General features: G+C 46.8%; 2 protein-coding genes across 5 annotated transcripts; one reads left to right on the top strand and one right to left on the bottom strand.

Annotated features, from left to right (window-relative positions):
• Nucleotides 1-827: 827 nt before the first annotated feature.
• SELENOH (selenoprotein H) lies at nucleotides 828-2336 on the top strand. Its single transcript, XM_020974490.2, has 4 exons — nucleotides 828-1219; nucleotides 1330-1475; nucleotides 1879-2019; nucleotides 2180-2336. Exons 1-3 carry the CDS (start codon nucleotides 1095-1097, stop codon nucleotides 1977-1979), a joined length of 372 nt encoding a protein of 123 aa, XP_020830149.1. The 5' UTR covers nucleotides 828-1094; the 3' UTR covers nucleotides 1980-2019; nucleotides 2180-2336.
• A 158-nt stretch (nucleotides 2337-2494) lies between these two features.
• Nucleotides 2495-21448, bottom strand: BTBD18 (BTB domain containing 18). Of its 4 annotated transcripts, none has more exons than XM_020974485.2 (4): nucleotides 21314-21448; nucleotides 19790-19862; nucleotides 18604-18772; nucleotides 2495-5285 (listed from the first exon to the last, which is right to left on the bottom strand). In XM_020974485.2, the coding sequence occupies exons 3-4, from the start codon at nucleotides 18725-18727 to the stop codon at nucleotides 3232-3234; spliced, it is 2178 nt and encodes a 725-aa protein (XP_020830144.1). In that variant the 5' UTR covers nucleotides 18728-18772; nucleotides 19790-19862; nucleotides 21314-21448; the 3' UTR covers nucleotides 2495-3231. The 4 variants fall into 4 exon arrangements, with proteins under 4 accessions (XP_020830144.1, XP_020830139.1, XP_020830140.1 ...); XM_020974480.2 differs by having other exon boundaries at nucleotides 19747-19862; XM_020974481.2 differs by having other exon boundaries at nucleotides 19467-19862.
• Between the last annotated feature and the right edge of the window lie 5853 nt (nucleotides 21449-27301).

The raw sequence follows: 27301 nt of genomic DNA on the forward strand, positions 1-27301 counted from the left end.
TATCACTTGTTTAGCCCTGAACTCCCTTGCTATCCTTCACAGTCCAACAAGTCATTTCTTACTTGCTCTCCTAATTTGTTGATGATGTGACCTGGTATGTATCCATTTGGGACTTATTTGGCGTTAGATTTTGGGCCAACCCTAATTTCTCCCAGACTGCCGACTAATAGGGCATCTACTGCTATCCACAGTGGTGCGGTGGATACAGCCCGGGCTTGCGTTGGAGTCAGTAAGATTGATATTCCTGAACTCAAATGCGGCCTTAAGACACCAGCTGTGTGACCCTGGCCAAGTCACTTTACTCTGTCCGTTTCCTCATCTGTAAAATGAGCTGGAGAAGGAAATGGAAAAACACCTCAGTGTCGCTGCCAAGAAAAGCCCAAATAGGGTCACAACTGAACAACAGCTGCCAAACAGTCCTCCTCACAATAACGGGGGTCTTTGGGGGGGATGGGCCAGCCCTTGACACTCCTATAGACTCCCCTTCCTGAAACTTTACGGAGTAAGAAACCCGGCCTCCCATTTAAAGTACCCTGGTAGAGGTGGTGCGGTGCGCAAGCCCGTCAGATAGAGAAATCGGCAGGGGGAAGTGCCGCTTTCCGACTCCCGGGGCGGAGCCTCCCCAGCCTCCCCGCGCCCCGCCTCTTCCCAAGCTCCAGTCCGCCCGCGCTTACGCGTGATGGGGCCGGACCTGATGGGAGGGGCCCGGGAACCAGCGGAAGGGAGTGTCCACGTGACCTGGAGGGGCGCGGCTCGTACCACTTGGAGAGGGCGGGGAAAGAAGCAGCGACCCCCCCCCCCCCGCCGCGGCTGGTCTGCTAGGCTTCGGAGCCGATGGGCCCCGTCCACCCTCACCCCCAGGGCTTTCCTGAGAGCGGTCTGCTGCTCCAAAGCGCAGAACGGTGGGCAGCGGCAGCACTGGTATCGCTAACCTGTTTCCCCCACCCCCACCCCCGCACTCTGGCGCCGAGTGGTTGCGCCCGGAGGGCCCGCCCTCCACGTGAGGGGCGGCGGGGCTGGAGACTGCGCGCGGAGCGGGGTGGCGGGGGATTCCGGCTCGGCGGTTTACGCGTGCGTTGTGCTCCACGCGCGCCATGGCTCCTCGCGGTAGGAAGCGCAAGGCGGACGCGGCGGCAGACGAGGAAGCCGAGAAGCCGGAGAAGCTGGCACAGGGCGGCGATGCGGGCGTGGGAGAGGCCCGCGTGGTCATTGAGCACTGGTGCGGCGCGGGGAGGGAGGGAAGCGGGCTCCCCGGTGGGGGAGGGGGCTCGGTACCCCGGAGCGCCCCCCCCCGCGTACGCTCACGTCCCCCCCCGGGTCTCTCCGCAGCCGAAGCTGACGCGTGTACGCGCGCCACGCGGAGGCGGTGAGCCAGGCGCTGCGCCTCGCCCGCCCGGAGCTGCCCGTGCTGCTGAACCCCACCAAGCCCCGCCGGAGCAGCTTCGAGGTGACGCTGCAGCGCCCCGACGGCAGCCGTGAGTGCGGGCCCCAAGGCCCAGTCTCGGGAGGGGAGGGACCTCGGGCAAGCGCTTCCTCCCACGCGAGGCTCGGGCCTTCTCGTCAAACGACGCCCGGGGAGGCCCGGAGAGGTGCCGAGCGTGGGCCGCAGCTGTGGGGACCTATGGTGGGTGGTCCCGTTCAACGTAATAGACGAGCAGACTCCCCGGGTGCCAGGGGGAGGGTCCGAGGCCGACGCTCTGGTTTCTTCTGCACTCGGTCACGGAGCTGCCTTCACAGGGACGAAGAGAGGCCCACCTGAAGGTTAAGTAACGGTGTGCACGTGCAAGCGAGTCCGGGCCTCTGCGGAGACCGGCAGGAGCCCGAGGGCTGATGGGAGAAGCGCGTCCCGGCACCCAAGGCTCTCTCTTCTCGTCCTAGGGGTGGAGCTCTGGAGCGGGATTAAAAAGGGGCCCCCACGGAAACTTAAGTTTCCTGAGCCAGGGCAGGTGGTGAAGGAGCTTAAGAACCAGGTGGCTTAAGTGAGGAGCCTTCCCAGTGAGCAGGACTAACCGTGACAAGGTTTGTCTTAGAAGGAAGCCGGTCTTGGGTGGGTTTGCTTCGTGTCTTCCTCGGCTTGCTGGCAGGCGTGGCTTTGCAGAGACAGCAGAACGGGCCCTGAGGGCCTGCTCTTCACTCCCTCCCCGAAAGTTGGCCCCCTAACTTGTTTTCTCTGTTGCAGCTGTCTGTCCCCAGTGAGTTTGGAGCGTCCATGACGGAGCATGACCAAATCCCCCAGTCATGACCCTGAAGCTCCGGTTCCTTCTTCTGGGAGCGGCGGCGGGCGCGCCGTGTACCTGGTGATGCTAAATTGTCAATAAAGGGTTTTTGATACAGAACGTTTCAGGCTGGTGTAGTGCGACGTTTATTTCTGAGGGTGGTTCCCAGTAGCTCAGATCTGTGGATGGCAGATATCTTCCCTTCCCTCTTGAGGGGCAGCCTAGAGAGCCTGGAACATACCTGCTTTGAAGTCTGAGAGATACACATCAGCCACAGGGAGAATTTAAAATTGTTTATTGCAAGTTCAGTGCATCTCCCCCAACACACTTCCTGGAAGTGAAGACACGGCCTCCCCCTGGGTTTGCAGGGAGCCGTCTGGACAACCAGAGGGTGAAGACCTGAGAACGTCAATGAAGAGCTAGAAAGATCCTGCTTAGGGCCATTTCCCAGTTCCATCCGCCCGCCTTAACCTCCCGCTCTGCCAAACTGACTTTCTTCTGAAAGATGTTTTCTATGCCTCCCAACTTAGGGAATCTGGGTTAGGCTGCCTGCCCTCCAGCTCACTTTTCTGGATTAGCTGTTACTAAGGGATACCTACCAGGCTCATGTTTCATGATGAAGGCTATTGGTAGGAGGCCTGTACTCTAGCTCTGTGAAAAGTGATGAGCACAGTACGTGTCATGGGTTGCCCTCCTTATTCCAAAGTAAGGCAGAATGGGCCGTCACCATGTAATTTAGAACACCTTCCCCCCCTCCCCCCCTTCAATACAATTGGAAACGCACCTTAGTAGGTGGCTATGGGCCAGTACTTCCTACCCAAGTTAATAATCCTTGTCCTGCACCTGATTCCCAAGGCAAAAGGAAGGTGGGCAAGGAGTGGGTCCCTTTAAAAAAGAGCCCCTGGTGGAGCGGAGTATCCCTGCCTCACTCATGTACTGTTTCATGCTACCTCTGCTGCCACTGGAGCTCTTGCTAGCCTCAGTGAGTAACTTCCACCCGACTGAGAAATCCCGACTACGTCAAGACATCTACCTCCGTTTCTGATTCTGAGGAGGGGTCAGGCCACACAGAGAGGCCATGGAAGGGCACCTGCCCAACCTGTGCTGTCCAGTCCACTACCTCAACCTCCCCTTCTTCCTCTAGGCTACCAGGGGACAGTCCCAGCTTCTCCGAGTTATCAAGCTCCTCCTCTTCCTCCTGGATCTCTGGACATGCCACTACAGGGTCTCCTTCAGGGTACAGTGTATCATCGGTGACGGAGGGTTTCTCAAAACTAGTGTTCACCCAGCTGGAGCAAGGAGGTGACAAGTCTCCATAAGGTGCATGAAAATGGACAGGGTACTCTGTGCAGAGCAGTTTCTCTCCCTGCCCATCTGGCTGGGGGCTGGCAGACCCAGGCTCTGAAGTCCACGTGGTGGGCACTGCTAGTCCTTCCCCTTCACTCATATGAGAGGCTACAAAGGGGCTGAGAGGCTCTACAGATCCCTTATCCTCTCTGACTCTGACCAAGTCCTTCTCTAATCCAGCAAACTCTCTTGGCCACAGCTCCACATCTGGTAAACACCATTCTTCTACCCAGTTCTTTTCAGGCTCACTCAGGGGATAGGTGGGGGTCCTCGAGTTTCCAGCCCTGGGACTCTCCGGGGAATCTACAGAAGGGCCAATGTCTGAATCACAGAGCATGAAGTCCAAGATTTCCTCCAGCTCGCTGGTTGCGGCAGCGCTGGTGATTCGGTATTCCTCTGCCTCACAAGGCTGACCCAGCAAAGCAGGAACGAAGTCGTAGGGCTCCCTGCAGTCTCCACCCAACACAGCTTCTTTCCCCACCGTGTCAGGGACGTCTGGAAATTCTGACTTTACCACTGCCTGGTCTGGAAACTGACTGGCAGGAATCAGCGTCTCCTGGAGCCTCGAACAAGCTGGGGAATCCAACGGGCACAAGCTGATTTCAACAGATGGTTTATCCTCTTCTTCCATGAGGCCCATCCCAGGTGCCTGAGTCTCCTCTCCAGATTCTCCCCCTGGCCCTGGGATCTGTTGGCTCTCTTGAGAATCCCTGGAAGGAGATTCCTGGACCACCTCCCAGCAGCTTCCATTAACAATCTTCCGAAGCTTGACCCTTCCAACCTGTCCTTCCTCTGCAGAGTCTGAGCTAGCTGCCCTAGCCTCAGGGCTCCGCTTATTCCCACCCATCGTGGGTGGAAGGGAAGGACTACGGGTCCCCTCCAGAAGGCTGGCTTTTCCTGGCCCCTGCTCCTCTTCTGTGACTTCCTTGCTCAAAGTCTTCTGCCTCCAGAGACGGCGGCTGGGTGGGGCGGGTGCTGAACTGGGCCCTGTTACAGCACTGGGGGACTTGGCTGGACAAACATCAGGGGAGAGTTTTGAGCGGCTTATCCTAATTTTCCTGGGCAACACAGGTTCATCCACAGTGGGGCTGGGTGGGAAAAGCTCAGCAGCTACAGGGCCTGGCACCCTCCTGTTCTCCTTGGGTCCCTGACCCTGGTTCTTCGGTGAAGAGCTTCCTGCTTGTGTGGGAGGGCAGATCCTGGCTTTTCCCTTGATCGGAAAGGGGCCCGACATCTCTGACAAGTTCTCTGTACTCTGCCCTCTGCTTTCCTCCTGGGGATCCTCCTCTTTTCCCAAGAGCTTCAGCTTCCCAGACCCAGGGGAACAGGCAGCCTGGGGAGGAGGCAGGGGAGTTCGGGGGCGGTGGCTGAGCCCAACCACCTGGGCAGAGACTGGGGCACTGGGTGGGGGCTGTAAGCATTCCCGATTTAATCGTCTGCCCTGTGCTGCCCGAACCAGCTTTCCACCTTCTAGCTGTAGTGACTCCAGCTCTGAGACTCGAAGCTGGCGGGCAGCTAACAGTACATCCTGGGCTTCTTCTCGGGAGACTTCTATCTCCGAAGTATAGAGGAAATCCACCAGCTTTCGAAGAATCCCAATCTTCAGGCCCCCCAGCTCTAATACCACCTTTCGGCCCTGGGCTGGCCGTTCCCGTTGAAGGCGCTCAGTGAAGAAGGGGCTGCAGGCTGAGAGGATGCAGCAGTGAGCTGGGACTGCCTCACCTGGAGGGGAATCCACCCAAACATGGCAGTGTCACAAGTGGGCAATTGTGTCAGTCAGTGAACAAACATGTATACACTCCCCCCACCACCCTTTCCTCTCCTATGGAGTCAGATCTCAAATCGAAACGGAAATCACCTTTGAATCACTGTCAGAAGCAGAAGGGAGGTTAAGAGTTCATTAGGATCAAGCTCTTGACTGTAAAACAGAGAAGGAATGAGGCTTAGCTAGAAGGGAGGAAACTTACCTAAGGTCCCACACTGAATTAGTGGCAAAAAGGTGGCTGGGACATGGGTCTTCCTGACTCCTGAGTCAGCATTCCCTTCCACACCACCAAATCCTAAATTGCTCAACCGTGCATCGGCCTTTCAAGACGACACAGGAGGAGAAGCAAAGCCCTGGGCCAAATGTAACAAAACTACCCCAAAGGCCTTGAGAGGACAGCCCAAGACCATCTTCCTAGCAATGACCAGGTGATTTAGAGGCATAACTCCTAGGAAAATACCACTACTACACCTACAGCCCTGTGCCCCTACCCCCAAGACAGCAGAAAAACAGGAAAAGGACCCAGGTGTCCACAAGTCTTTTTAGCAGTTTTTTTCATAATAGCCCAAATGGGTAAATCAAGGTTTTCTCTTGGGAAATTTAAATTATGGCAATATGAATGTAATGTAATGGTACTGTGCCACAGAAAATGAGAGAGGAAACTCAGAAAACTCCAATGAACTGATGCAGAGGGAAATGAATAGAACTTGGAGAACAATTTATACAGATGATATCAACATTACAGAGAACAGCAGTTTAGAACTCTGTCAGTGTAATGATAAATGACAAGTCCAGAAGTCTGAAGAACTCCTCCACTCACCTCCCTCTCGACGGACAGGTGAAGAACTTCACATGACATACATTTTCAGATACGGTTAATACAGAAATTTGTTTTGCTGGACTATGCAAACTTATGAGGAGGCTTTTGTTGTTCAATGGAAGTCAAGATCATGGGAGGAGCAGATTGAATGCATGTAAAAATAAATAAATATATTTACCAAAAAGAAAAAGAGTCACAACTCTTACGGAAGACATATATGCACTGGCTACTAACTGGTCTACCTACTTCCCACTGGATACCTTCTACTACACCCCCTTTCTGCTTCTTTTCTGTACAGCCTTCCTCCATTAAAATGCAAGCTCCCTGAAGGCAGAGACTCTCTTTTTGCTTGTGCCTGTATTCCTAGCACTTAGCACATGGTAAGTGCTAAAGAAATGCTTGAAGACTGAGTGCTCCTCACTTTCTTTTGTTTTAACTTCTAAAACCAGGTGAGATCTCCCCTTGCCTCCCTAGTTTTAACTTTGTAGCCAAGCGCCCACCTGACCCAAATGCCCCGAGACCACCTGTGAGCTTCCACGGATCTTTTGTTAGCTCACCTTAAGTAGCTGGGGGGAAGGGAAAGGGGACCATTCCAACCCAGACATTCCAGATGAGTTCTCAGTGCTCTGCTCCCAGCCTTCCCTCACTCTTTCCCCACAAGCTTCAATTTACCTGGGGGGTAGGGGAGAGAAGAGGCGTGAAAGAGGGAGAGGAGAGAAGTATGAAGGAGCAATACGGGAGTCACATCCCCCTTAACTAATTATAGGAGTCAAAGATCCCCTCTTGGGGGCAGCTAGGTGGTGCAGTGGATAGAGCGAGGCCCTGAAGTCCGGAGGACCTGAGTTTAAATCCATCCTCAGACCAAAACACTTGACACTTACTAGCTGTATGACCCTGGGCAAGTCACTTAACCCCAAATGCCTAAAAATTTAAAAAAATAAAATAAAAGATCCCCTCCTGGAGATCTTACAGTCTGTGAGAGGAGGCAACGGGTCACACCTGGTAGGGACAGAGGCCACAGTTGCTAAAAATAAGGCTCCTAAAGGAACTCAACAAGCCACAGGACTGCCCAGAGTCAAATTAAGATGATAATGAATAAGAAGCAATGCTAATCTTATATCTGGATTAAAAAATAAACTTCCCAAGTAAGGGGTGTGAGCAGCTGGGTGAGAACAGTTTGTTTTTAGTAGGCTGCAATGGTTAACACAAACAAGCAAATGAGATAAGATGTGAAAGGAAACAAGCCATTTACTAAGCACCTACTACGCAATGGGTGCTAGGCTTTACAAACATCTCATCTGATCCTCCGAGAGTCCTGGGAGGTAGGTGTTATCATTAGCATCACCTCCATTTTACAGCTGAGCAAAATGAGACAGACAGAAGTAAAGCGATTTGCCCAGGGTCATATGATACTGAGTACTGAAGGCCAGATATAGATATGAACTCCGGTCTTCCTGACTGCAGGCCCCTGAGCTCTGTGCACTCTGGTGCCACTAACTGCCTCTGAAGGCAGTCAGTCTTAAAACACCTCATCTATGGCATTCTTACTAGGCGACTAAGATCGCTAATGCAGTATCAGGTACCGTATCCAGGACTCTGTGCTTTGCCCTGGTCAGACCACACCTGCAATAGTGTTCAGTTCTGGTCACCCGGTTTTAGAAAGGTCATCGATAAGTTAGAGCACATCCTGAGGAAGGCAACCCGGATGGTGAAGGGCCTTGAGTTCATGTAATGAGAAGTTTAGTTAAAGAAATACCCCAAAAAACATTTCGCCTGGAGATGAGGAAATGTAGGGAAGATGTGCTGTCTCGCAGTTTTGGGAAGAACTGTACGAATTTTGGCAGAGTGAACTGAGCAGGACTGAAGGAACAGTTTATGCAACAACAGCAGCACTGTGAAGAGGAACAACTTGGAAAGACTCCAGCACTCTTATCAATGCAATGACCCACCATGATCCCAGGGGTGAAGGACTCAGGCAACGGATGGAAATGGATATTTTTTGGATTTCATCAAAGTGAGGAATCTGTTCTGCTTGACTATTCATATTTATTATAAGGATTTTCTTTTTCTTTTTGCCAATGAGCAAAAGTGGATGGGAAACAGGAAAAAGACAAAATAATATTTTTGTTCACTGAAAAAAATGAAATCAGACAAATAAGAAGAAAGGGTCGATGGTCACTGCAATATGCTTTAGAGAGGACTCTTCCGGGGTATGGATTTGATCAGATGGCCAGTGAGGTCACTCTCACCAGAATCTGGGACTCCTGCCTCTTAATAAGCCCATGTTTCTTTCATTATAGCATTACCTTGAGACATGTGTCTAATATAGTGAGTAAATCGTACCTGTATGTAATACAACATAATCACAAGCAATGCAGTATCCTCAGTGCCTTTGTGTAATGTCAGGAAGATCTGGATTTGAATCTTGCTTCTTGACACTTATTAGCCGTGGGACCCCTGGCAAGTCACTTGAAATCTCTGGGGAATCATACCTGTAGTAACTACCTCAAAGAGCTACCGGGGGTCAAATGAGATCAAACACTAAAGTTCCCTGTGAATTTTGCAGGGCTGCAGAAATGTCAGCTATCATCATTATTATCAGTCCATTAACCGAGAGCAACTCCCTACAAGTACATTATAAACATGAGCCAATGGAGAAAAGGGAACTAGCAGAAGTCAGCTTGCTGGGTTCTACTGCTCCAGTTGTCCCAACAACAAAATTCCTAACTTCAGAATCACAGAGCTTTTTTAATGGTCAGTTCCCTCAGTGGACATGCTAGCAGCCCTTAGGAGGGGACCCATTTTTTTTGTTTTTGTTTTTGTTAAGGCAACTGGGGTTAAGTGACTTGCCCAGGGTCACACAGCTAGTAAGTGTCAAGTGTCTGGTCTGAGGCTGAATTTGAACTCAGGACCTCCTGACTTCAGGGCTGGTGCTCTATCCACTGCACCACCTAGCTGCCCTGGGATCCATCATTTTTTAGATGCAAAACCACAAGCCAGAAGAGTGAAAGAAGCTCAAGTGGGAAAATCTAAGAGAGAAAACCTAAGAATCTGCTCACTAAGACTTTCTCATGCTATTATAATAAAGCATATTCTCATGTGATTTAGGGCTGGAACAAACATTAAGAAATGAGCTAATTCAATGTCCTCATTTCAGAGATGAGGAAACAGGCCCACAGAGAGGTGATCTGGCCACCATCACAGTAATAACTAAGGCTACGAGCCATAAGTTGGCCCCAAATCCTGTGTCTCCAACATGAGCCCTCTTGCCATCATGCCACAGCAGTCTCAAGCTGGTGATTTCTAATGGACTGTAATTTTTTTTTTAAGGAGCAAAGAGAAAATCCTTACCAATTAAGTCCTGCCAAAAAAAAAATCCCTAAACTTCCCACAAACTGACCTACAATCTGTTGAGTAGTAGAAAGTTTTACAGGCATTTCAATGCACACAAACATCTGCAATAACCCCTACTGTTGTTTGTTTGTTTGTTTTTTAGGGAGAGAAAAGTCTAAGCATTAGACCATTAAAAGATAATTCATCCTCCCCTTCAATAGTCTCTCAGACTCAAGAATCTTGAGACCAAAGTTCAATAGGTCACGCATGATGCCAAGTAATAAGGACCTAAAAGAGTCACTGGGTTCAAGAATCTCAGTACGGAAAGCACAAGAAACTTTGCCACGATCTTCAACGAGAGCAGAATGTCTGTATGATCCATAATTCTACAATGTCACGAGTAAGTTATTTCTGTCCATGTTCCAAGTGTAAGACGGTCTTTCTCTTCTAGAGAAGATGAAGGGGGCTCAAGGAACACCTCTCCAGAGTCCATGTTATCAGGGACAATAAAGTGTTCCCCTCAAATGGTAGCAAGGCTTTCATGGAGGGGAAAAAAAATCTGAAGTGGCAGACGTGAGGCTAAAGAGTAGAATACACACAGAGGAGGAAGGAAAGGAAAAGAATAAATGTACCATTATCCCTTCCACAGCTTGGGAGCTAGGGGCATGGCAGCCCCTCGATCTGAAAAATCCACATAAAATATTTTGGTCTTCTGTTCTTACCAGAGAAGAAGTCTGAATGTTTTATTTTTCTTTTAAGGGGTGTTTACAGTACTGTATTGTAACATCTGGGTTGGTATTATACAATACTATACATATGTTTTATGTATTTCTGAGTTTTTAAACTTTTTCAGTCATCTGCTGGCCTTCACATGTCATTTGTGGTTTCCCCAAAAAATTACATTTAATTTCTCATGTTGACACTCGATATATCAAAACTGCAATGGGGAAAGTTACAATGTGGAAGAGATAACTAACTGTATACTTATACCTTAAAAAAAATTGATGCCTCTTTCTCAAGAGGGAGAAGGATGCTCTGAGGAAGAAGCAGTTACTTTTGCTCCCAGGAATGATGGAAGTAGAGCCCCAGAAGCTATCAAGGTGAAAAAGATACCTGGTTGGTGACTCCCTACTGAAGGGGCTACTGAAGCAATCATCTGAGAGGTCTGTTGTCTTCCTGGGGCATTTGTCCAAGACATAATAGAGAACCTTCCAAATGACTACCCCCACATCTGATGATTCTTGTGGGCATAAATGATCAGAAAGATTACAAAGTCTTGGGCAAGAAACTGAGGATCATGGGGGCACAGGAGGGGTTCACCTAACTTCTGGCCAACGAAAGCAAGAGATAAAGAGGGAAGTGAACAGCAGGCTAACGTGACGGTGTCTGACAAAGGTATCTGGATTTCTGTATCATGGCTCAACACATCATAACAGGTTTCTGTCCAGGAGTGGTCACTACCTAGCACGAACATATTTGCCTATGTTTGCCTATCCTGCAAACCTAATCAAAAGGGCTTTAAACTAAAAAAGGATGGCTCAGGGAGAAAACAGCATCTACATATACATATGTATGCCATAAAAAGTAGCTATAACCAAAAAACAGCATTTGAGACACCCAGAAGTTTTCATGAGACAAAATTTAAGAGAGAATCAATGCAGAAATGCACAAAGTTTGGGCAATCAGCACAAGGAACTCAAAGTCCTAAAGCAAGAAAGGGAATTCTGACCTCAGAGGTATCACCGAGGCATGGTGTGATGACACCCAAAACTGAAGAACAGTTCTATCCTCCAGAGGGAGAGGGCAGGCCAGCACTATAGATTCAGAAGGCAGCACACAGTGTGGCAGTGAAAAGAGCACTGGCTCAAGAGTCCATGCATCTAAGCACGGCTTGGAGAATTAAGGAAGTAACAGCCCTTCTTACTCAGCCTTAGTCCCACACCTGGGGGGTTGTGTTCTACACACCAGAAGAGGGTAACCAGGAAAATGAAGGGTCTTGACCCCATTTTATGAAGAGCAAGGGAAGACAGGGAGGATATTTAGCTGTGTTCATGAAAAAGAAGCATTAGATCTATTCTAAGTGGTCCCAGAAGGCAGAATGAGGAACAATAGGTAGGCGGAGGAGCAAATTTAGGCTAGTGGTCAAAAAATTTTAACTGGAGCTGTTCAAAAGTGGAATGACACCTTAAGAGGTGGTAAGTTCCCACTCATTGGATGTCTCTAGCAGAAGATGGGTGTTAGAAGTCAGGGAAGCTAGGATAGAGTGCCAGGCCTGGACTCAGAAAGACTCATCTTCCTGCGTTTAAATATGCTCTCAGGCACTTACTAGCTCTGTGATCCTGGGCAAGTCACTTCATCCTGTTTGCCTCAGTTTCCCCATCTGTAAAATGAGCTGGAGAAGGAAACGGCAAACCGCTCCAGAATCTTTGCCAAGAAAACCCCAAATGGGCCATGAAGAATTGGATACATCTGAAAAACAACCGAATAACAGCAACAAAGCAGAGGCCAGAGAGGTAATGTGGCAGCAGGTTGGATAAGAGGGCTCCTGGAGCTCCTTCTGATCCTCATATTCTGTGATTCAGTGAAATCTCATCTCTGACCCGAACTACTTTTGTTAGTAACCTTGGGCAAGTCATTTAACCTCCCTGGGCCTCAGTTCCCTTACATGTAAAATAAGGTTAAGTTAAACAAGGTAATCTCTCAGGTCCCTTCCAGATCCTATGATCATATTCGGGAAAATTCTAGAACCAAAGGGGTAAGTGTAGCGCAGAATGACTGACTAAAGATTAATGAAGGAGAAAATTTCAGCCAAGATGGCAGCCTGAATGGGGGCTGGTCACCTAACTTCCCACACACTGACTCCAGAAAAAAACCTTGAAATTCACAGCAGACCAAACAATTATCAAGAAGTCCAATGAGATGTTTGTAAGAGGGGTTTTCTTTTTATTACTTTTTTTTTTTAAATTCAGGCAATTGGGGTTAAGTGACTTGCCCAGGGTCACACAGCTAGTAAGTATCAAGTGTTTGGTCTGAGGCTGGATTTGAACTCAGGACCTCCTGACTTCAGGGCTGGTGCTCTATCCACTCCACCACCTAGCTGCCCCTCCTAGTACTCTTTAGATGGGGAGGGAAGAAAAGGAGGGATAAAGGAGGAAAAGAAAGCAGATCTTCATGAAAATAAAGCTCACTAAAAAAAAAAAAGCAAAGGTGCAGGCAGACCTGAGGCAAGGCATTCGTGTGCCTATGTGTTCACATTCACTAAAGGCTAAGTTTTCACCCTAACATATGAAACCAGACTTATCACAAAATAAATACCTATGCCATGGAAGAGTGGTGCTTTTTTTTGGCATTAAAAGTATCTATATTTATTAAAAGTCATTTTACAAAATTTCTAAGCTATACATTAATAGAAGCTCACAGTTTCTTTTATGCCTTCTTTGTTGTTCTTTACATACTGAAATGTTTATATGTTTGTTGTTGATTGTTAATTCACAACAAAAAAAGGGGGAAAATTCAAGTTCCACCCAAGAACTTAACAAAAAAATCAACCAGCAACTCCTGAGCAGTAAGAAAGAGGTGGAGGGTGGGGACGGGGAACCAGCAAACCTAGTGCCAGCCTAGGCAAATAAGGTGACGGCCTCCCAGAGCAGGGGCAGACATATATAATCCATACAGCTTTCTCTCTGAAAGCAGCAAAAGGATAAGGCTCACACCCAGAAAGCTCCAGGGTGACCAGAAACCCAGAGCAAGATCACTGGAAGTCCTAGGGAAGAGCATCAATCAGTCCTCCAGGTCAGAACAGGTTACCCCAGAGCTCCAAGGTCCTTGCTCAGAGAAGTCATGGAGAATCCTGAAAAGCCAGCGTTCTAAACCTCAAAGATCCAGAGGAACTGAACTCCAGAGGCAGTCAGCACTAGATCCCAGGGGACCTAGGGTAAGACCAAGCCGCCCTATCTAAAAGTACCCAGGGGGCAGGGCTTGCCTTCAACAAAGCCTTAATTCAAGAACCAAAATTTGAGAGATGAGTAAACCAAAGACACTGAATGACCAGTATCAAAAATTATTCAAATCTAAAAATCCCACAAAAACAAAGGATTCTGTTACAACTGCAAACGGGGTCTCAAAGAAAAAAACCTTTTTTTTTATAATTAACATCCAAAAGAAGTGGGAGATAAAAAAAAAAATGAAATAGCTTAGAAGAGAAAGTGGTAAAAATTAGCTAACTAATGAACTCCCTGGAAACCAAAAGAGTAAAAAAGAAATTAACTACTCCATGCAACAGCAAGAAATATTAGAACAAATCAAAAGAGTGAAAAAAGAATAGAAGAAAATGTAAGATGTTTGATATCAAAAGCAACTAACCTAAAAAACAGGTCAAAAACAGATGATTTACAAATCACTGTACTTCCTTAGAAACCACGCATGACTCCAAAAGAAAAACCTGGATACTCTAATCCAAGAAATCACAACTGAAAACTGCCTACATCAGAGCCAGGGCAAAGGAACCCACTCGTCACCTCCTGAAAGAGACCTCCCGACCCCAAAATCCAGAGCTCCCAGGCAGCCTGAGGGCAGCAGGTCAAGTACCAAGGAACCAGTCAAGGTCTATTACATGAAACCTGGCAGCTCCTACTTTTCAAAAGAGTACAATGTTCTAAAAGGCAAGAGACAAACTTACAGGTTATTCTTCTAACTTAACTACAAAGCTGAGTATAATTCCCCAAGGGCAAAAATGCCCTTTAGAATGGAGTGGACTTTCAGGCATTTCTGAAGAAAAGCCCAGGGCCGAGTAGCAGCTTTTAAATGTAAACAGCAGAGTCCAGAGGAACCTAGAAAGGGAAAGTAACTGGGGCACTGAAAGGGACAGTACATAACACAGTGCTAACATTCTAATGGGAAAAAGAAACAGGTGTCCTTCAGAACTTTAAGTCTTTAAAGGGTATTGCGGGAGTTAAATCAGAAAAACAGAGGACTTGGAAGGAAGAGGTGATGGAGGACTGGTTCTGTTCTAAAGAGAAGGGTGAGTAAAAGGAGTATATACTAGTTCAGAAAGGAGGAAGAAGACGAGGGTAGAACTCGTAATTTCTCCTAACTGGGGGGCATGAGAAGAACAGTCGAAAAAGCATGGAGGCAGGAGTGGGAGGAGAAAGAGTAAACACTGGGCGAAACCTCAGTCTTACTTAAAATTGACAAAGTAGGGTTGAACATACATGTAAACAGGATGATGTAGAAATACATCCAATTCGACAGTTTGGGTGTTGGGGGTAACAGAAACATGTTGAAGTCCCTTAGTCTGAAGGTAAGAATCGTGGAAGAGAAAAAGGACGGCGAGCCAGGTACTGAACTCACTGAGGAGGCATAACATCTTGGAGGACAGTAGGTGATGAGTAAAAAAAAGGAAAAGGGAGGAGTCTGGGAAACACATCACTAGCCTGGCTTGGAGTCAAGATACAGCAGTACTGGATGACTTCACTCATCCAGACACTGGCTGGAGCTCGCTCTCTCTCTGCCAAAAGCAGACCTTAACCTGTCTTCAAAATTTCATCGATCATCAGGGGAAATTCTACTCTGGATCTGGTTTTCAGTTACATGGAGGTTTAGATTTAAGGATTGGTTACTGGGGCAGAAATATGAAAACCTTAGGATTGACCTGAACACGTTCTCCCCGAGCTCATGAGAAAGTAGAGTAAAGATGACCATATTCTGCCAGCAGAATCTGCTAGCAGATTCCAGAAGGATAGCTAGCATCCCATCGGCTCAAATTCTATAGGGGAAGTCAGCCTGAGAAGGATGAATAGGAAATTCTGAGGATAGAAAGGGAAACAACTCCAATGAGGAGGAAAAACAGGAGTTGTGTGAAGAGACCAATGTAGATACAAAGGGAACACACTAACTTAAAAATTTTCAAAATTAATTTAAAAATTAACTTTTGAAGGACAACTAGGTGGCACAGTAGATACAGCACTGGCCCTGAAGTCAGGCGGATCTGAGTTCAAATCCGGCCTCAGACCAAACACTTGACACTTACTAGCTGTGTGACCCTGGGCAAGTCACTTAACCCCAATTGCCAAAAAAAGAAAATTTTTAACTTTTGAAAAGGATTGAAAAGGACTGCACAGAGGACAGAAGTAAGGAAAGGTCCCAGAGAATGAGTACAAAGTGTTCCATCAATAGTCTGCAGGATGCTAAAGCTAAGAATGAGCTAAGGCTGCCAGTGTGGGTGCTGACAAAAACCAAGAAGGGTTTAGGTTGTTTTTAAGCAACACTGAAAGAAGATGGCAGATGGGATAGTAGGGCTGCTTGAAATGGGTGGAAAGACACTACCTGAAAACAGAATATAGACTGAAGACAGAAGAAGATTGTTGTTCAATCTGTATTCTGCTTGTTTTTCTCCGCCAAGGAGAATGAATGACCTCTGGATTAGAAAGGGCAGAACAAACACGTCTGAGAGGGAGTCGACACCCAAGAAAATGAGGAGGTAATAGGAGAACACCTATCTGCCCTTAAAAAATCCAGGTGAGTTGGCCCACATGTGCTACATGCTCAGAAAAGGCAGATACAATTCCTGAGCCAATGTCAGTGATATCTGGAAGACTGGTGAGAATAGAGAGAAACCAGTCCTGGAGAAGGGCAAAGGCCCTTCTCTTCAAAACAGAGGAGAGAACACAGCCTGCAAACTCTAGGTCAGTGACTTGACTTCAAGAGTCCTGGGAAAATTCTAGAAAGGGTCATTAAAAAGATGGTTAATGAGCATCTGCAAAAGGAACCGGTGGTTCCAAAGAGCCAGCAAGGCTTCATTACGAACAAATCATCTTTCCTTTTCTGTCAGGGAACAAAACTAGGAAAACAAAAGAATGCTAGAGATCGAATTCACCTAGATTTTGCAGCTATCGATAACATTTCTACAATGCTTTCCTAAGTTTTGCAAAGTGTTGACAAATGGCATCTCATTTTATCCTCCCATCAATCCAGGCAGAAAGGTGCTATTAATATCATCTTACAGATGAAGAACGTGCCTAGGGGCATATTATTGTAGTCTCAGGCTGGATTTGAACTCAGGTTTTCTTGACTCCAAATTCAGTTTATCCACTGTGCCAAGCAATGTATTTGATAAAGTATTTCATACAACTCTTGTGTAAGATTTGGAACTGGTTCGATGCCTGGAATCAAGGAATCACAGTGATTGACTGTTTGATGTCACTTGGCAAGAGGTCTCCAGTAGAATGCCACAGGTATTTGTGCTAGGCCCCTAGTTCATATACAGGGTATTCCAAAAATCTTAGTTTAGTTTTAAGCTACTAGAGAAAGTTTAAAGGCATTAAGTAGCAGAGCTGGGACTTAAAGCCAGGTTTTCTGACTCCAAACCTCAGTTTTTTCCATTGTGCTATACTCTAGGATACTGAACATTTTTATCAATGATGAAGATATAGGCATAGATGGCATGCTTTAACAAACCTGCAGATAACAACAAAGCTGGGAGAACTAATGTTGGATAAAAGTCAAGATCTAAAATGAACTCAATAGGCCAGACTCTTCAGATGGATCTAATAAGATGAAATTCAACGGAAACTCTCATTCTTGGATTTAATAAACCAATTTCACAAGTACAAAGGGAGGAGACTGCATGATTAAACAGCAAGTGGTCTGAAGAAGATCTGAGGATTCTAGTGGACCAGAAGCTCAACTGAGTCAGCAGGGTGATGTGGCAGTCAAAAACACGACTACTACCTTGGGTTGCCTTAAGAGAAGTGTGACTTCTAGGAAAGGGGTCAGCCCCACTGGCTATAGCCCTGGCCAGACTTCATCTTGTAGCCTATAAATTAAACTATTCCCTAGAGCGGCATGGTTTGTGGACCTCTTTCAAGGGGGGGAAAGGGTAGGGGTGGGGTCATGTGTTTTTATAATAAATACTAAGAAAAGATCTGCCCTTCTCCAACTGCAGATCTGTATGAGGCCAGATTCTCTTCATATACTTTAACCAAAACAATATATCACAACAGACTGAATATAGAAATAGAACAGCTGGCTTTGATGAAGCTATCCATTAAAGAGATTTGCAAATATGTAAAAGAATTCCACTCTTCTCACTCAATTTTTTTTTTGTTTTGGAAAATAGTTTTTCATAAACATAACACTTTTTAAATAAATTAATATATTAGTATTTTAAACTTTTATCAGTTTTAATTTTGTATATGGTGGATATTGATATAAGCCGCACAAACAAAAGCTCAATAAATATTAAAGAGTTTAAAAGGGCTGTAAAACCAAAGTTTGAGAGCTGTTGCCCTAAAGGAACTTCCTTCCTGGGGCCTCTCCACTCTCTGGGACTGGACCACTGTTTTCAGGAAAAGCCTGGGCCCCTGCTCCCATTTACTCTTTCCTCTCCAGCCAAGGCCTCCTCCCTATACTCCTAGACTTTCTTTCTTTCCCCACTCCTCATTGGTTTTAGACCCAGAATCAAAATTGTTCCTGGATGGGGTATGTCAACCTATTCTCCTCTGGCCCCATTCCCTATCTTGGTAACTGAGGACAAAGATACCTCTGTTCCATTAGAATGTAAATTGTGGTTTGAGGACAGGGACTATTTTTGCTTTTATATCTGAATCCTCAGTTTTCAACTTGAAGGCTTGATATACAGTTTAGTAAATGCTTTTTCATTCATTCTTGTCAAATGAAGACCATAGGAAGGAACCAGGATGCTCAGCTAGTAGAAGGGAAAAACTGAGCGGGGGGAGTTTAGGGGGCTGGGCAGACATAATAGTTATGTTCAAGGATTTGAGGGCTGTCAACACTTGTTCTGTTTGACCCCAGAGAGCAAAATTAGAAGCACTAGGTAGAAGAGAAAAAATTAGGCTTGGTGTCTAGAAAAACATTCTAATGATTCGAGCTATCCTCAAATGGAATGGGTCTTGGGAAGTAGTGGGTACCCTTTCATCCAAGGTCTTTAGTGAGCACATGCCAAGTATGCTCTAGCTGTGCCATCCCTTTCAGGTACAGGCCAGACTAGATGGTCACTGAGGTACCTTCCAACTTTAAAATTCTGTGATTTTGCCCAGACTCCTCCCTTTCCTAGAGAGCCCATCCCCAAAAGGGTTTTTCTACCCCACCAACCAGCCTCTTACCTTCTGCCTGCAAAAGAACATCACAGAAAACACCACTCTGCTGCTGGTGATGGAGTTGTAGAAAAGCTAACCGGAAGAGCCTGGGATTCCTGTAGAGGATTTTGGGGCTCTCAGGAGAGCACATGATGAAAGCCCCAAACACACTTCTCTCTGTTCACAAATCAAGCACCTGGCAAGTAAGACATGGTACTTCAGAAACTCGGTTATGCTTTATCAATTTCTTTCTTTCTTTTTTTTTTTTTTACTGGAAAACACTGAGGGGAGAAAACAACTCACAATTATATAGCCTTTCCCCCACAATAGTCCAGTGAGATAGGAAAAGGCTAGTACTATTCCACCATTTTACAGGTAAGCAAACGGAGGCTCAGAGAGGTTAAAGGATTTCTCCTCAGTCACACAACTTCCTGGGAATTGAACCCAGATTTCTCCTGAATCCCTGCTCTTTCCACTAACTCGAGATTGCTTGGTGGGGCCAATATGGTTGCTGGAGATTCCAGAGAAAGCCATGCCCCTCACCAACACGCGTGGCAGGGAATAAGCTCAAACACCAATCTGGCCATCCTGTTCTCTAAGTGCCTCATCCTTCACAAAGAAGTCCCCAGGTGCTCCGCAGCCTTTCCAAACAAACTGACCACAACAGAATCCTTGGAAAAGCCACTTGAGTTTTCCCAAGTGACAGCCCTTAACTTGGATGGGTTCAGCTTGCTAGGTCCCTACTAACCAGCAGGGGGTGCAGGGTGTTTGGGAGAAGCCAAACAAGTCTGAACAGCACCCAACTGGAATGTTTCCCTGTATGGAACTACGGCCTTTTGCCTGCAGGGCACCAATCCCTGGTAGGAGAACAAGGATACAAGGGTCTTCACCTGGGGTCCATGAACTTGTTTTGAAATCTTTTAATAACTGTTATTTCAATAATAACTGGTTTCCTTTATAATCCTATGCATTTCATTTCATGCATTTAAAAACATTATCCTGGAAAGAGATCCGTCTGTAGGCTTCACCAGACTGGGAGAGGGGTCCAAGGCACAGAAACAGTTAAGCTTCCCGGATCTAGAAGACACAGCTGGATCTATGCTGGGAATCAGTAAAGGATCTTGGTTTTAGGACTGTCAACTTGGCTAATTCTCCAGCGAAGAAACTCACTCTAAATGTAACATTCCTTAACTCCTCTGAAGGCCTGGCTCACCGAGGTTCTGATGTAGCTTGTTATGCCGCTCAAACACGAAGTACTCATTGTCTGCTGGGCACAGCTGGGTAGGCTGAAGGAGACAGAAAGGTCACGACAGACACACACACTCTCTCTCTCTCTCTCTCTCTGTCCCCATTAACTAGATTACAAAATGATACAGGTATAACAGCTGTGAAAACCAACACGCTATGCCTGAAGGGATCGCGGAAGGCAGAATTTCGGGCTGAAGGGCTTGGATAATTCACCAGGCCCCTAGAGGCCATCCCAGGTCCAGTAAAGTTAGGACTTGTACACAGGGTCACAGCAAGTGCCATTTGGCAGTAAGACATTCTGTAAATGGGAAAATCGTGTGAGACCAGGGAAACTTGCCAGACTGAGGAAAGCTCTGCGTGCCAGTCCAGACACTCCGAAATTTATTCACAGGCTCCTAAGATTTAGAACTGCAAGGGCCAGGGAGATGATCTAATCCAACTCGAGAGCAAGGGCTGTCTTTTACCTCTCTTTGTACCCCCAATGCCCGGCACGTAGTAGGTGCTTAACAAATGCTTATCAACTGACTCAGCATACCTAGGACACATGTATCTGGCAGCTGGGCTATGGAACGATTGGGGGGGGGGAAGGCACAGGGTCACTGAAACCTGCTGGAAGGCCAGTGGGTCGGGTGAAAATTTAAGAGGAAAGGCCAGATGGGAAGGTGAGAACGTGCCCAGGAATTTAGACCTGGAAGCGACCTTCAAGGCCTGGCCCATCTGCCCCATTCACTGCACAGGTGGGGAAACTGAGGCCCAAGTGAGGGAAGTCCCAAGCTAAGGGTCCTCTGCACTGGTGCCTTTCGCTCCCCACACTCACCGCAACCTGCAGGCCGCCTGTAGCGACAGGCAGTTTTCTCTGCCGGGCTCACATCAAGGCTATCGGGAAAGACCAGGGCAGAAGGGTGAAGTGCGGCCGGCGCGCGGGCCCAGGCCAACCCGGAAGGCGCCCATGCACTCAAGCAGTCCGACCCGTCCGTCCCCATACAAAGAAGGCCCTCCACAAGGTAGGGGGCTGGAGCGGCCCGCAGGCCCAGGGCGCTGCCGACGGCCCGCCTTTGCTCCAAGGCCCACAGGGGCCGGCGCCTCCGGGGCGCCGGGCCTCCATTCACCTTGCTCACACCTCCCCCGCCCCCGCCGCGGTCCTCGACGGGCCCTCGGGGCCAAGCACCCGCAGCCCGAGCGCCGCCCCGGGGCCCGCCCCTCCTCCAGGCTCCATATGCCCGGGGCGCTACGTCCCGGGCTGGGCCTCGGAAGCGGGCGGGGAGTCCACCCGCGGAGCTGGTAGCCTTCCCTTCCCCTAGTGCCCCCCCTCCGGCTTCACCTCCAGGGCGCCCCCCTGGGCAGGGCTCCTCCAGGCGCAGCTCGCGCTCCCAGGCCGGCCTGGGGCTGCTTCCCGCCCCGGGGCGCTGCGGGAACCTGGGAGCCACGGTGGGCGTGGAAGGAAGGGCGGACCCCTGCTGCAGGGGTGCCTGGGAGAGCGGGCTCTCACCGTCGTCGCGGCCACGCTGGGGGCCCCCCAGCTTACATCGTGCAGGTGCGGGCGACGGCCGCAGGGGGCAGTGCGGGGCAGCGCCGCGCCGCTCAGGGCAGCAGCCGGGGGGCGGGGGACAGGGGGCAGTGGGGCACGCGGCTCCGAGCGCGCGGCGCCGGCGCCGAGTGGCCACGTGCCCCCCTCCACCACCCCCCCGCCGCCGCCGCCGCCGCCGCCGCCGCCGCCGCCTCGCCACTCGATTGGAATGGGGGCCCGGGCGGCCACACCCAATGGCCTTCGCGGGGCCTCCCCGTCGAAACCCTCCCTCTCAGAGTCTGCCCGGCAACGCTGTTTCATTGGTTCGGGGGCGCCGCCGAAGCCCAATCGCGAGAGGAGAGCCGGTTTGGGCGGGAGGAACGAGGCTCCGTTTCTCAGGCCTTCGAGGCTGAGACGGCGAGGGCGGTGGGAGGGGGCGCGTCGCCGAGGGGGCAGCGCGAGCTCAACCCGGGGCCCCTGCGGCCTAGGCGGGGAGTGTCGGGGTAAACGAGGGACCCTCCCTCCCCCGCTCGCCTGTCACCGGGGTCGCCAGGCCTTGGAGCGGCTCAGGGGCCGCTCCGCCCCGCCTAGGGCGCCTCGATGACGGCTTCACACGCACGATCTCATTCGAGACCCCGAAAGCCCCGGACTGAGCCTGAAAGCCACCCGCCCGCCCGTGGGCAGCAAACTGGAGCCTCCAGGGCCTCTGTGTCCTCGTCTGTAAAACGAGGGTGGGGGGGCAGCTAGGCGGGGCGGTGGACAGAGCACCGGCCCTGGAGTCGGGAGGACCCGAGTTCAAATGCGCCCTCAAATCCGACACATAACACTTCCTAGCTGTGTGGCTCTGCGCAAATCACTTAATATCCCCAATTGCCTCACGAAAAAAAAAAACCGAGGGTGGGGGCAGTGACAGAATGGGGAAAATACTGACTGGATTTAGAATAAGAGGACCTGCTTCTTACTATCTTACCCGTGTGATGTGACTCAGTTTCCTCCTGTGTAAAATGAGCTAGATGACCTGGGAGGCCGAGCTCAGCTCTAAACCCCCTCAAAGGGTTCATCTTTGTGCCCTTGGAGGAAGGCTGGCTCATGGGTTGATTGATGTCTTTTTTTTTTTTTTTAGTGAGGCAGTGGGGTGAAGTGACTTGCCCGGGGTCACACAGCCAGTAAGTGTCAAGTGTCTGAGGCTGCATTTGACCTCAGGTCTTCCTGAATCCAGGGCCGGTGCTCTATCCACTACACCATCCAGCCACTCCAAGACTGGCTCATTTGTAAAGACTCCTGTCCAATTCAGGAAGTTCCATGTTGTCTTGGTCAAAGGTCGTTCTTTAGTGGAGAAGAACCCCTAAACTTTCTTCTCTTCTTAGGGAAATTGCTTAAGGATTAGACCAGCCAGCCTTTTCGGATTTCCTCCGACCACAGGCTATATCTGTTGACTCTAGACGGATGCCCATTTGTGGCTTCGAGCTTCCACCTGGTGAAATGAGTGGGTTGGGCTAGGCAACATTTTAACAGCTTTCTAGCTAAAATCCTGTGGCTGGCTGACTTCTGAGGCCCCTGTTAGTGCTTACCTTGGAACTAGGCAATCTGATACCCTTTCTAGCGCTAATCCTTTGGCTAGGCAAGCTCAAAGATAACTTCTAACTCTGACGTTCTGTGATTCTGTCTAGTTCAGTGTGGTTGAAACGAAACAAGTCTGATAAAGTGATCTCAAGGGGTGCGGTTTCAGTTGAGAACTGATGATAGAAAAGGAAGATGTCCAAAGATAAAAAGCAAGTCTGAAAGCAGGAAGGCAAATAGAAGGGTGAGTATTAACACTGCAGTAAGGAGTTGAGAAAGGGGCAAAACTGAAAACAGAATAAGATGGAAATGTAAAAGGGATGAAGACGATGGTGTTGAAGGTCTAAATTAGATGCCGCTTTCTACAGTGGGAAGAAAACTGAATTTGAATAAAAAAGCATTTATTACTATGTGCCAGGTACCATGCTAAGTGCTGGGGATATAAATACAAGCAAGCAAGATAGTCTTTGCCCTCAAAGAGTTTATATCCTAATAGAAGAAGACAGCACACATAGGGGAGTGTGGGGCCAGAGTGTGTGTTGGCACGGTGATTAGAATGATAGGGAAACTGATTGACAGGTCCTTTGAGAAGTGGTGATATTGATTTGATTGCTATTTTTACTGTTATTTTATTACTGATCTATGTTTAATTCTTGTGACCTTAGACAACTTGCTTTATCTAGGCCTCAGTTTCCTCATTTGTAAAATGAAGGAGTTAGATTAGTCAAAGGTATCAAACTTATGGCCTGTAAGCACTGCAAAACTCCTTAGTGGGGCCTGAACAAGATAAAAATGTAATTAGGAAATGTTTAACAAAATAAATAAAAATACAGTACAACATAGATAATGTTAATTTGTGGGTTTTGGGTGTACCACAGGGATCCTACTGAGTTTAACACCAATGGACTAGATAATCTCTAAAGTCTCTTCCGGCTCTGAATTATATTATTCAATTGATATTTTCAAAAATTTCTCCAAATTGAGGATACCAATCCAATAATAGAGGAGAAAGGCGCACAAGTTTTCTTTTTTTTTTTTTAAGAGGAAGCAAGAGTTGAGAGGAAATAGAACAGAAGGAAGACAGATTTCGATGGAGCCAGCAGGAAAAAACAAAGACGTAAGACAGAGCCCTAAATGTTTATAATGTCTCACTGTAGTATCCCTAGATGATTCAGACAGTGGCAGTCCAGTGAGGAGACAGTTGAAGTTTGAGCAAAGAGATCAAGATTATATTTGCTCCATCTTCTTGGGAACATGTTGATATCAGGGCAAAGCTAAGTACCAAGGAGTATAGACAATCTTCTTTTGGTACTTTTATCCTAGCCAGCATAAATACACTTTCATCCCAGGTCAGCAGAATTTTTAAAGGAAATGACAAGTGTTACTACAAATCCCTACTCAGGATTTCAAAAATGATACATTTTAGGGGATATGTAGTAACCAAAAAGGGTACAGAAGACGAAAGTCCATTTTTGGTAGATTGAATGTTTATTCCTTGCTATTCATCTCTTTAAAGTAGATTTCCAAAGTTGACTAATATAGTAGTCTTATATGCAGATGAATATATGGTGATTTTATTTTTTTTAAAGTTCAATCCCTTGCCTGTTTTAAAATTTTCTTCATTATCTTTACTTCACCAATTTAAATGATCAACCTGTGTGTTAGCGTTTGAAGCTGCTGGTGGTGGTTTTGTAAGGCTTTGAGAGTTTTGAAGTTGAATGAAAAATATGTTCTGTGTATTTTTAAGAATCAAGCACAGAATTTTCTCCGTGCTCATAATACAACTTTGCTTCTTTTTGGATTTAATGCAGTTCAACAAATATTAGACACCTGCTATATGCAATGAACCATGATACACACTTGGTATAAAAGACAGAAAGAAAGAAAGAAAGAAAGAAAGAAAGAAAGAAAGAAAGAAAGAAGAAAGAAAGGAGTTTACATTCTTCTGGGGGAATAAAACATGTATATACATGAAGAAATGGAAAATATTATGAAGCAGTTCCCCCCCAATTCTTTTCTAATTTACTGTAGAGGCAGTTTCCACTCAGTGTTTAGAAATCTTTATTTGGAAGTTCAGGTTAGATAAATTTAATTTAAAATTTTTTTTTGCCATATTTAATTTACTTGGTGATTTGTTATATGTCTTTATTTTAATGTTATTTACTCATGAATGTCCTCTTCATTTCCTGCAGATTAACTTTAAAGTTTTAAAATAAAGCCACTTTTAAACACAGACTTCTTTGTTATGCACTTTCATGAGCTAGTCCTCAGTTCATGTGACTGCTCTTATCTGAGCTAATCTGAAGCAATTTTGCAAGTATAGTAATATACGGTATCATATCCTATACTTGGTTCCTTTAAATGCTTCCCTTTTTTCCTGGAAGCCATGTTGGTCAGGCAGGATATCAGTGAGTCATTCAGCTAACGTTTATTGCTTTTTATGTGTAATGTATTGTGGTCATCAATTCTTAATACTGTTTATTGATTGCAATTTCACTGTTTTAGATTTTTACATTTGTTTTCCTCGAGACAGCCAGAAAAAGTAGGAACAGCATTAGTTTGGGAATCTGAGAACCTGGGTTTTAAAGATGCTCTGCTACTTAAAGAATTTGTGCCCTTGAGCAGTTCACTTCAGTTTGCTAGCTTAGCTTCAATTTTCTCTTTCATAAAAGAAGAGTGGACTAATGAATTCTATCTAAGGTCTCTTTAGCTGTAAATCCTATGATCCTTTATCGACTAACTTCTCATACTATTCTTCCAAAGCTATTCAAAGTCATCGTTACTTTCTAACCATCATCCATTTTTTCCCCATTCCTACAAAAAATCTTAGGCACAGGCATTTCACACTAGGGGATTGGATTTAATGTTTGTGCTGGTTATATTATATAGGGTTCAAAGATCAGCATAGCGTAGTTGGGAAGGCTTTGTGAAAGAGGTGGGACTTGAAACTTGAATTGGTCATTGACAAATGGATAGGGTCTGAATTGTCTGAGAAGAATGAAGAAAAAATTAGTTTGGGGAGAACACCCAGAGTCAAGCAAAACATGAATGGGCTTTTCTAGGAATAGAGACGAGGTTAACCCCATTGGCAGGGCCCATTCTTGCTGGAAGCTGTGAGATAAACTTGGGCTGGTAGGGTGGAGTGAGATTGTGAAGGGCTGGGCCAAGGTAATGCACTTTGTCCTATTGGGAGCCACTAAACGATTTTGCAGGGTGGGGAGTAATCTGAAGAGAAAACCAGTATTTGAAGTAGATTCATCAGAAACTGTCCTCCTCAGATACTGGGATTTTTTTTTTCTTTCAGAATGAAAATGAAGTTCTCAACTCACATAATTTAATAGTCATTATTGATATTCATCAAATATTAAATTCTACACCCTGGATTCTATTCAGACACTTAAAAGACACAGCCTCTGCCCTTTAGGACCTGACATTCTAAGAGCATCATTTATGCTAGACATATCAGTTTTTTTTAAAGAAATGTAAATAATTCTTTTGCGTAGTCCAGTGTGAGTTAAACTAGAAATCATGAAGCTAAATCTGCTTAGAGTTCAGAAAAACATATACAATTATCTTTCTGAGATTCCCTCAGCTGAATTATCTGGACAGTTTTGTAGGCTACATCACTTGTCCTATATAGTTCACACATTTTTTGATTGAAAGAATAGACAGCCTTATACTAAAGAAAGTAATCAGCCCAGAAATCAGTTTCAATTAAAACACATTAAATCAAAACAATGGAATTGAGATTCACTTCAAAGAGGACCCCTCCCAGTCTCCTCATAAATGGATTAAATGCATTCTCTTTCTCTCTCCCCTCCTCCCCTGAGCTTCTCGGGCAGGGACATAGAGGGTTGAGAAATGACTCACCAAACACGAATAGCCAATAAAATTTTTTTAATTAGATACGTAAATCAACCATCTATTTATTTATTTATTTGTTTGTTTGTTTGTTTGTTTGTTTGTTAGTTAGTTAGTGGCAGATGCCTAGACATCCCCCACAGTCAGAAAGCAGGGGGGAAGGGGTTTGAAGACACATACACAAAATCCCCAACAGTCCCATCATCAAAGAGAGCTCAGGAAATAGCTTAGGCTTCTTTCTATGGAATGATTTTTTTATAAATCCAAAAAAACCAAACACCTTTTTTTCCATTAAGGCTCAGGCCTTGCCACACTTCCTGAAGGATTATATATCTTTTGCTTTTGCAATATATATCTAGATATACATGTTATATATATGCATATGTATTTTTAAAAGTTCTGTGTCTTTTTCTGTCTCTGTCTCTTTTTTTTTTCTAATTCCTATAATAAAGTTTCCTATTGGATAAGGTCAGCTCCCTGATTTATGCCTGGTTTCTATTGGAAGCGCTCAAAGGCTGACATCACTTAGGAAAGCGAGGGGGTAGGGCT

The sequence above is a fragment of the Phascolarctos cinereus genome, unplaced genomic scaffold (genome assembly GCF_003287225.1).
Source record: "Phascolarctos cinereus isolate Bilbo 61053 unplaced genomic scaffold, phaCin_HiC Scaffold_9;HRSCAF=440, whole genome shotgun sequence".
NCBI classification, from domain to species: domain Eukaryota; kingdom Metazoa; phylum Chordata; class Mammalia; order Diprotodontia; family Phascolarctidae; genus Phascolarctos; species Phascolarctos cinereus.